Below are 10921 nucleotides of genomic sequence, written 5' to 3'. Positions count from 1 at the left end.
CACCTCAAAAACCATCCCAAAAACCTCACTATTGATGTTGTTCTTACGTTGTGTTACTCACATATACCGATATTTATATTTGGTTCTAATTATGAGAGTACAAGTCAACCCTACATAACTTTGAACAGTCAAGTTGGGTTTGGAATTGTATTTGAGACCAAATCATGGTCAATATAATACTAGTATTTACATATTGTAAGATGAGACTAATACAGTTTAGTACCGATTGAGTCCCATTAAGGATAATCTCAAAAATGTGTCGATCAAGCTCGTATATAGATAACTCTTTTAAGAACATTGTTGTTGTATAGTTATGCTTTAAACTATTGCCTCCGTTATAGTTGAAAAAGATAAGGACAATGCTTCTTTTCCACCTTACATTTTTACCTCTGTTCACTCATATATATTACTCAATTAAATGGCATACTAAATAAAAAAAATATATTTAATAGAACATTTTTATTTGTAGAAATAATGATTTAGTTTTTTTCTAACTCAGGTGGTAAAGGAATGTTGTGAAAAGGGAATTGGTTCCTAGCATTACTCAAATGATAAATACAAATACAATTATACAAAGAGTGTACCATTTGTATCTTTTATTAGCAATTATAGGGGTTGTTTACCAAAATGAAAAATGGGAGAATCTTCTACAAATCAAGAAATTAGAGAAGTGAAAAATGGAAAATGAAAAACTTGTTTATTAAACTCACTCCTCTTCCCCACTTTTTCATTGTTTTTGGAAAAGTGATAAATGGATTTCTCCAAATGGAGGAATGAAAAAACATGCTTGAATATTGAAGCATGTGCTCCATGGATCTCAATTAAAAATTTAAGCGGATAGTTGGATTGTACATTTATGTTTATATATTATATAGAGTTATTGTCATTTTTGGTCCTACTGTTATTGAGGCATTGCCAATTTTAGTCCACTTGATTAATTTTTGCCACATTGTGGCCAGTCTTATTTAATCCTTGCCACTTTTAGTCCACCGTTAAAATTCTCGTCAAATGGCCGTCCAAAACAGGGGTATTTTTGTCTTTTCATGCTTTGGTCATCTCTTTTATCCTTTGCAGTGGTTTTCCTTACACATTTGTAATCGTCCCTTTCTCCTTTCTCCTTTACCCTTTGCAGTCGTCCAAAATAGGAGACGCCGCATAGAAAGATTTAGGTCTCCATTGGATGAAAATGTGTAAGGAAAACCACTACAAAGGGTAAAGGAGATGACCAAAACATGAAAAGACAAAATTACCCCTGTTTTGGACGACCATTTGACGGGAATTTTAACGGTGGACTAAAAGTGGCAATGACTAAATAAGACTGGTCGCAATGTGGCAAAAATTAATGAAGTGGACTAAAATTGGCAATGCCCCAATAACAGTAGGACAAAAAATGGGCGAGAGTCTATTATATATATGCTCAATAAATAGTGGTTCACCCTGAGGACGGAGGATTAAACCCTCGCAGTCTCGCACGGTAGCACTCTTCTCCTTTTGTATTAACTTTTGTTACCTTTTACACATTTAGTATTAGTTTAATAAATCTATATATTTTAAAATTAAATTTGTAAAATAAAATAAGAAAATTAGAAAAATGAAAAAGTTGGAGAAATGAAAAACTGGAAAAAGAAAAATAGAGAATGAAAGTAAGTGACTCCTGTAATATTTTGTAGTAGGTGTAGGTCCACAAAACTCAATTTGGGCTAGAATGAAACCGGCCAATTAGCTAACACTGATATCAAAGCCCAATGATCCCGAAGGGGGCCAGGCCCACAAGAGCTGGATAATGGCGGTGTGTGGTGGCAGCAACGATATAGTGAAATTCGAAGTTTTTCCTTAAAACAGAACCGAAATGTCGGAGTTATCAGATCTCGCCACGTGGGCTCACGCATATAAACGGATGCAAACCTATTTATATTCCACTCTTTATTCTCCGTTTCTGTTCCGCCCCCTGTCTCTTCTTCCCCTCTCCTCCCTCCTCCCCCTCCTCCTCCGTCTCCCCCCGCCTTCACCGCCGTCACTCCAACCTGCAGACCACCTTAACCCCCGCATCTCGGGACTCCAGTGTTCGATTCTCCTAATTGCTGCTTTCTTCCCGATTTTCCCGAGGATTTGAGGTGTGGAGAAATGGCTAGTTCCAATACCAGCAATGTTTACATCCATGTTATTGAGGACGTCATAAATAAGGTCCGCGATGAGTTCATCAACAATGGTGGTCCCGGAGAAAGCGTCCTCAACGAGCTCCAAGGAGTAATCGTCTTTCTCTTAATTTATTTTTGATTTTTTTTTTGTTGCTCGGAATTTGTATTCGATTTCGTGTGTGGCTACAATCGTATGTGTATCGGGTGCTTTTCTGGTTTGAATTTAGTGGAATACTTACTTAGTATTCGGTTTTTGTCGGGTGTAATGTGGGAATTTGATTATGGTACTTGGTTGTGGATCGATCTGAACCCGTCTAGGGCTAATACGTTTTCTGTAGATCTATCGGAGTGTGGGGTTAATTTTCGGAGATTTTAGTTGATAAGTTTATGTGGATTTTATAGATTTGGGAGATGAAAATGATGCAAGCTGGGGCTATATTGGGTCCGATTGAGAGGAACTCCGCTCCGAAAGCGGTACCCGGCGGTCCAATCACCCCTGTGCATGACCTTAATGTACCCTACGAAGGCAGTGAGGAGTATGAAACTCCCACTGCTGATTTACTGTTTCCTCCGGTAAGTTTTATGCTGTTTCCTTTTTGTCAATGGAATTTGGCTGTATTTTGCTCATGCTCTGGGATTCAGCAGTAGCTCTAGTTGGGAAATTGAGCCTTTTGTTTTTCTGTTTGTGAATCTATATAGACTCCTTTACCCACCCCAGCCCCAACACCTATGCCTGGAACAGCTCAGACACCGCTACCTGGAACCGCCCACACTCCCACTGTTGATTTGCTTTTTCCTCCGGTTAGTTTTAAGCATTCTGTGTCCATCTTTACAATGCAATTCGGAAGTTTTGAATATTGAATGGTTTTTTTTTTGTGTGTTTGTGAATGTAGACTCCTTTACCAACCCCGGCCCCTACACCATTGCCAGGTGTTCAAACTCCATTACCTGGAACTGCTCAGACACCGCCAGGAACAGCAGATAGTTCTTTGTATAACATTCCTACTGGTGGCACTCCAATAACCCCCAATGAATACTCTACTGTGAATGAGAATGATATCCCCGATGTTAAACCTGCTCAAGGGAGGCCTAGCCCTTATATGGTAAACACTGCAATCTGTTTAGTCTGCCAATCTAAATAATTATATGAATATTTTTAATAAGTTTTCTTCTATGATGTTTTGGGACTTGAGGTAAAGCTTTATGGTATATTTGAATTGAGAAGAATGAAAATTTGAGTAAACTTTGCTTGTGTTTGGATGAAAATAGGATCATAGACTAGATACATGTTTTGTTTGAGAACAAAAAAGGGAAAAATGAGAATGTTCTAAACTATTTGATATCTGTTTCCCTAAATAATGAAGCAATTAAAAACAGTTTTTTTTTGGCATTATAGAATTTTTATAAATTTAGTTAAGTTGGTTTCACCCACCTCAATAAGTCAATATAGAAGGTGGGGGAAAATTAGAGGGAAGTTCTTAGTTTTCAACTAACTCTCCCATCCCTCTATTGCATTGCTTTTATAAAAATTATAATTGAAAGTTGTCCCTCATTTTGCTTCTCCATTCTATTCTATTGGCTCTGTTCAGAAGTAACTCTTGGGATTGATATATTTATTTGTGCAGCAACCACCCTCAACTTGGATGAACCAAAGGCCTCCTCTTGATGTTAATGTTGGTAAGTGAACTGATTTGACATCTATATTACTGACATTATTATTTAAACTGTTTTGTGCTTAGTTATCTTCCTCCCCTTGATGTTAATCTTGGCTACTGATTTGGCATGTATATTTCGTTATTATGTACAACGTTTTATGCTTTAATCTGTTTCTTCCTTTGTGCAGCTTACGTTGAAGGACGTGAAGATAGTGAACGAGTAGCATCCCAACAACAACCCTTGACACAGGTGAAATTTTAAACTGTCTGATTTAACCGTGATTCTATCAAATACCCTGTAAAAGCAAAATGTTGTTCAGTGGTCTTTGTTCCTCACTTATTTCTACTTCCCAACACTTTTATGTGTGTGAAAGCCGAAAGGTGTTGGGTTGACCAGTATAAGTGGGTATTAAATTTATAAAGATTAATATTTTTTTAATAAGATTTGAATCATTAGAATTCTATTCAGTTCAGATGGTTGGAGAATTTCGTGGGTAACAAAACCTCTAAATAATAGTAGGGAAGATAGCCAAAAATCCAAAATGCTTGATGCCACTTGAAGGTCCAAGATTGTTGAAATTGAATTTTCTTAGCATTTAGTAAGCTTGTGATGGTAATGGGATCATGTACATGAGAATCCAAATTTGTATAATCTTTGCGTATAGGAATATAGCATCAAAGGGTACGTCTAATACTTTACAGCAACATAAGGGAGTTGACTATATTTCCATGTTTCACTAATCATGTTATTCCCGGAATACCAACTACTCTTTAAATATACCTTAATTTCTCTTGTTCTTTAGGCTTCTCATAACATATGTCCTGTTCAAATTGATGCTACTCTAGGCTCATTATTGGACTAAAAAATAATTTTGACAAATGCAGGATTTTTTCATGGTTCCTCCTTCTGGAAAGCGAAAAAGGGATTTTGCTTCACAGTATCAGCCTGGTGGTTACATACCACAGCAAGATGGAGCTGGAGATGCATTATATTATGATCCAAAGGTGGAATATATTATATATTCTCATAAGTTCATGCATAATTAGGACCATTGCTTTAAAGCTTCAACAGCTCTAATAACTTATTCGCAAGTAAGAGCCATTCAAATTGCAAGTTATAAAGAAAAAGGTTATTAAGAGGTCAAGTCATAGTTTTATGGTGAGTATATTGACTTTCTGTTTTTACAGCATCTAGTTTGTGTATTCCACAGTGGGGTGGTTGAAGTTGTACAATATTGTGGGACTGAATTAGCAAAAGACTGAGCTCCCATTATTATGAACATAGATATAATTTTCCCAGGTTCAATACAAGTTCAGTTTCTTTTTGCAGTCTTAGTACTCTGTGGCACCAGCAGTTGAATTTAGCACGTGCACTTGTGGTCTGAAGCTTATGGGCATGCATAGGCTCTGCTTCTCTTTACAATTTTGTTATTGTCTTTTTTCTGTTGTTCCTGGTAACAAAAAATTATACTTAATTAACTCCTGCTTCTGGAGTATCATGTGCTCCTTTTTTATTTACATACAAGGGAATGAAGATCAATCTTAAGATCTCTTATATTAGTGTCTCAGGCCTATGTCATTAGGCTACAAGGTCCTTGGTGGAGTACCGTGTGCTCTTAAATGACTAGCATAGATTTTAGGAGGGTTGGGACAGGGTTTTTTTTGAGTGGTCTTTAGATGCTAATCTATCCATTGCTGATTTATAACTTTTGCTATTCTCATTGGCTGTTAATTGTAAGAGAAATGTCTTACCTCCACACCAAGTACCTTCCATTTTTTAGTTGGATTAGTAGTAAAACAACACAATTTGATTCACATCTTGTCTGTGTTCTGTAAAGGTTTTTAAGTAACTCCTTTCTATCATAGGTAGGAGTTTTCATGAATTAAATTGGACCTTTTTTTTTCCTCCCTCTAGTGTTGGTTATACATCTATTTTGTGGTCCAAAACAACTTGTTAAATTGCCAAGTGGTCCTTTTCAGAGTGTTCAAGGTAGTGCTATTCAGCATGGATCTGTTGCTGCTGGGAAGGAGATAGTGATAGAAGGGCTAAGTATTTCAAGAATCCCTCAGCTGGATGGTCCAATTCCTGATCCTTATGATGAAATGCTCTCAACACCCAATGTATGTTTTGGTTTATCATCAGATAACATGTTTGGATTTAATGAAAACCTCCAGTATGCATTTATTGCTTAAATTTACTTGCGTATGGAATGTTTGTCAGTGTACTAGTTCATAATGTTCAGCTTTTCATATTCATTTTTCTACTTCCAGTTTTTCCTGGCATTTTTTACACTAATCAATGTTTTTTCTCTGATTTTTTCTTTTCACAAGTCAGTTGTCCTCTCAATTTTTATTGAACCATATTAGAATCTTGGTGATTTAACATTTTTTTTTTCTGGCAAACTTTGGTTGCTTCATTTTACATTAAAGATCTATAATTATCAAGGAGCTGTCAATGAAGACTACAATGTAGCAAATACACCTGCACCAGGTAAATTCAAGATCCAGTGTTTATATGATAGTGTGTCATCAGCTTAAATTGTTCTCCCGTAAATTTGGAGCTGATTTTCTGTCTTTTAGACATGCAAGCACCTACTCCTGCTCCAGTCCCACAAAATGATGCTGTAGATGACGATGATGAAGAGCCCTTGAATGAAAATGATGATGATGATTTGGATGATGTAGACCAAGGAGAGGATCTAAACACAGCTCATCTAGTTTTGGCTCAGTTTGACAAGGTATTTACCCTTTTTCTTTCCCATCTTCAAGAACTTTGGTTTGTGTGGGAAAATCAAGAGTGGTTGTTCTTATTGCCTTTCCCTTATCAAACTCTCTTTAATGTCATTTTATGGCTATAATAATGCTGGAAAAGCAAGGCAGACTGTTTGTATTCTCTTCATCTTGTCATGCACTTTATACAGCTATGGTAACAGTGATGCAATTATTTTTGTTTTGTAAGGTTACCCGTACTAAGAGCAGGTGGAAATGCACTCTAAAGGACGGTATAATGCATATAAATAACAAAGATATACTCTTTAATAAGGTGGGGTATATTATAGTGTGTTGAAAATTGTGTAGTGAATTATGCATCTTGGAATGGCCTACTTATTCAATGCACATTTCCTTTTCAGGCAACAGGAGAGTTTGACTTCTGATTGTGTCGAAAGAAATCCTTGTTGCCAAAAGAGCACTGAGTTTGAAGTGAAGTGAAAAGCAAGAATGCTTAGGTATTCTTATAATTGCTCTTTCTTATTAAGTAGACCGACGAGCCTGAAGGAAATTGCCTAATATGTGTGGGACTCTGATTAGTTGCTGTACATAAAGGGGAGAGCTTTTTGGCCATAAATTGAGACTCATTTCCAGACTATATTCCGTAGACTCTGTATGTGGATTATTTTTTGTTGATGTAAACCAAATTATGTCGCATTCTACAAGTCTCCTCTACATCTACTGCAACTTCTTTTCCTTGTCGTGTCGAAAACTGTTGCTTATTGTGAACGCCCATGCCTACTACTTTTATTAGGTTATTTGCAACAAAATTCTGAAATGCTGGCCTGGCCCCCGACCACTTATCACTCTCAAGTCTCAACCCCACGCACATTATTTGTCTTTGGTCGTCTGTTAAAATATAGCAGTGCAACAATTTTGCATTCATCTTTCCCTCTTTACCTAACCATTGACCTCGATCTAGTTCAAGTAGTTTGAACTCAAAATCTAGTAACAAGTGGTGTTCTTTTTGAACAATGTTTAATGAATTTTGTCGGAGCTTTGGTCGTTGGAGTATGGTACACAAACATGAAGTAGGAAATTTTATAACCATATTTTCATGACACTATTAGAATAACAAAGAAGGGAAAGGGAGCTACAATACAATACAATCAATCTAAATGCAGAAGAAGCCAGGAACTGGAAGGGCATTATAGCGTACATTTTGTGTTGAAAGCTGCGAGAACCGGAAATGGCTCCAATGCTGGGTGGCACCAAAGGCCGATTTGGCTGCAGCTCTGCCCTTCCACATTAAGCACCGGAGGAGGAGGAGGTGGGACGATCGGAGACAACAACGGAATTGCGATCTGAGTGGAGGAAGAAGAAGAATAAGAGCCATCTTCCAAGGATATGAAAGGGTTGTAGGGAACCATCTCTTCTTTATCCAACTTAAGAGCCACCGGAGCTTTCTTCTGCAGCCTCGTAGGGGAAGACGACTTGATTCCTGAAACCTTCGCCTCCTTTTTATTCTCCACTTCCATTTACAAAAACTAAAGAAACAACCTTAGGAAAATGTCGTGTTGTGTTGGGGCAAGTATTGTAGTGCTGTTTGGTCTTTGAGAATTGTTGAATACAAATAAATAGAGTGGGAAAGGGTGTAGGTGTTGTTGAATGACAGAGAAACATGTCCTAAGGACCATAAAGTATGGATCGGTTATTAAGGAGAAAACAGAAAAAAAACATATGTAGTCCTTACTGGTTTCTATATTACTGTTACTTTGTAACGGACATTACGCAAAATCAACATTTCATATTTACCCATTTCCGTTCTCTCCTTTACAATCGTTTTTTAGAGTAGATACATAAATACAACGTGTTCATTGTTTTATTAATTTCATTCTTCAACATCACGTTAAAATTTTAGTATATTTTTTTTTATCAACATATTCATGCATGCGGACTTAATTTTTTTTTTTCTCTACATGTATGTAAGCATGCCATTTATCATGTCACTTGAACGTAAGCATTAATTATTTATAACTTAAGCAATCTTTCCATGAATAAATATAACAATTGAGTGAAATCTTTTTTTGGTCCTAGACTTATTGTGCATTGGACATATTTAGTCTGATTTTATTAATTTGGCCACATTGTACCCAAATTTTGTTAAAGTTGAACAATGTTAGTCCACAGTTACCATTGCCGTTTGAAGGCCGTGAAGTTGAGGGGTATTTCCGTCCTTTCAAGTCCAAGTCTTAATCAGCACACTTGTTTCTTGGTCTCCTCAGTCAAAGACGAAGAGAGTAACAGACCAACGAAGACTATCCGACCAAAACCACGAAACCCTTCCTAAATGTCGAAACAATCCGAACCTAAATCAAAGAAATTAGAATTGTAGGATGAACTTAAACACTATCGTTGATCGTTGAAAGCTAGGATGAAGGGAGCAAGCAAGATGGATTCCCTAGGAGAAGGCTCTTCTCCGCACATGGCTAGGATGGAGCCTCATGTGCTCGAAGAGTGCTTGGTGGCTGCTAAACCGCCTCTCACACATGCCACATATATGATTCCGTTGTGGCTGGCCGTGGAGAAGAGAATTCAAGTGAGAAGAGCCATCACCATTGTTCCTAGAATTCAATTTAGATTTTAAAATACTCTTTAAGCTTAGACATTCCAAACCAGACATCAAATATGAAGCAGTATATTGTTGGTAATATTCACCAATTTTCACATAATAAGCAGTAATGGGCTTAATTATATTATATTAAGGTCAAGTATATTTAAAAAATGATGAATTTATATAAAATTAAATTTGCAAAGTTCATGCTTTGATGACCTTTTAAGTAATTTAATTAATTAATTTAGTTTTTTTTAAAGTGAATTAAACCAATACACAATCTTTTAAAATTTTTTAAAAAACTCATCACCTAACTAAAATTAATTTAATTAACTAAATTAGTTTTCGATCCAAACCAAAACCAAAAAAAAGAACCCGCTCCGTCGTAGTCGAGGGACTGTTTTCATAATTCTCTCAATTTAATTGATGATTGGATTGATATTGAAATGATCGTTTTCTCTAACTCAATATAGATGTTTTTAAAATACATGCACGCACAATTCATGTTGTTATCAATCATTATGTATTAAAATCTCTTATTTTTAGAATGTGTATTTTGAATGTAGCGTAACGAGGGAGAGATACTAGTATGGAGAACACTCACTAGAAATTATATAAAAAAATTATATTAAACTTAGCAAGTTTATTTGTTTATTTCTAACCCATACATATATGCATGCATGAAACCATGCATGGCACCGATTCAAGCAACTTTAAGCGGGCGGGGGAGGAAAATTCAGATCAGGAACACGGTACTGATGCTCATTGGGATCAGGTAGTGCTTCGAGCTGAGCCGGTAGAGCATTGTCTGCGGTAGGAGGCGGGGCATCCGCAACTTCGCCGGCGGTGGCTGCAAGTAATGGTAGCAAATAGGCAAATTCGCCTCTATTGAACACAGGAGGAGGAAAGGCGCCTCTCCACCCACGGCTACCATGGAGCCTCATGTGCCAAAAGAGCGTTTGGCAGCTGTTAAACCACCTCCCACACACGCTACAAATATAATTCTGCTGTGGTTGGGCTGGGGGGAGGAGGTGGACCCGAGATGGATCAAAATTTCAATCTATACTATATATAAAAGTAACATCCTCCTTCCAAATTTTCCCGCTCAAACTTTTGTTAATATTTAATTACATAATTTATTAGTAAAATAATTAGTAAAACTTAATTGGTAAGAAAATTTTATATGGAAATTAAATAGTATCTATTAATTATAATTGGTAATAATCATTATTGGCAAATTGAAAAAGGAAACGAATATTATTATTTAATGGAAAATTATAAAGATTCCTAATTGACTGAAATAATATTTGATTAAGAGGTAAATTGAAAAAGGAATATGATATTATTAATTTATAATTCACACATTCCCTACCTATAAATACAATGGATGGCCTCCTCTCCTCATGTTGGTAGTTCTCTCATTCCCTTCTTCCATCACTCAATAAGAAATCATAGGTTGAAAGTTGACACTATATTTACTTTTTACATGTCTAATTGCACGTGTAATTCCAAATAGCTCTTGAACGCAGTTTTACAAAAGGACAGATAATTACTCATGTTGCAACATCGTGCCTCTACATTGATTGTCAGTGAGTAACTCAATAATAAGGGTCATTGTTTGGGGATGAATTAAATGCTGAATTTCTGTCTCTTTTGCAGGACGAAGTCAAAACCATTTCTACTTATTGATTTCGCCATCTTATTGAGTGTTAACGTGTAAGAGATATTCTCATTAAAATGTGAATCTTTTTTATCTTAGAGTCTTGGATAGTTGGAATCACCTTGGTTTGATATTACGCTGAATC

General features: G+C 36.4%; 1 protein-coding gene across 1 annotated transcript; it reads left to right on the top strand.

The window, feature by feature from the left end:
* Positions 1 to 1930: 1930 nt before the first annotated feature.
* Positions 1931 to 7274, top strand: LOC116025664 (putative uncharacterized protein DDB_G0290521). The gene is made up of 12 exons (XM_031266982.1): positions 1931 to 2247; positions 2541 to 2711; positions 2838 to 2939; positions 3032 to 3241; positions 3764 to 3815; positions 3982 to 4043; positions 4679 to 4798; positions 5774 to 5914; positions 6224 to 6284; positions 6374 to 6531; positions 6753 to 6836; positions 6925 to 7274. The coding sequence occupies exons 1-12, from the start codon at positions 2125 to 2127 to the stop codon at positions 6946 to 6948; spliced, it is 1308 nt and encodes a 435-aa protein (XP_031122842.1). The 5' UTR covers positions 1931 to 2124; the 3' UTR covers positions 6949 to 7274.
* Positions 7275 to 10921: the final 3647 nt, after the last annotated feature.

Source organism: Ipomoea triloba, chromosome 7, assembly GCF_003576645.1.
Source record: "Ipomoea triloba cultivar NCNSP0323 chromosome 7, ASM357664v1".
In the NCBI taxonomy this organism is placed as follows: domain Eukaryota; kingdom Viridiplantae; phylum Streptophyta; class Magnoliopsida; order Solanales; family Convolvulaceae; genus Ipomoea; species Ipomoea triloba.
Note: the sequence above shows the minus strand (reverse complement) of the source record. Positions and strands in the feature narration are given on the sequence as shown.

Excerpts from the sequence above, each read along its gene's own strand:
- LOC116025664 (XM_031266982.1), top strand. The coding sequence starts at position 2,125 with ATGGCTAGTTCCAATACCAGCAATGTTTACATCCATGTTATTGAGGAC. Across the intron at positions 4,044-4,678 it reads AACAACAACCCTTGACACAG|GATTTTTTCATGGTTCCTCC; the intron begins GTGAAATTTTAA and ends TGACAAATGCAG. Across the intron at positions 6,532-6,752 it reads TTTTGGCTCAGTTTGACAAG|GTTACCCGTACTAAGAGCAG; the intron begins GTATTTACCCTT and ends TTGTTTTGTAAG.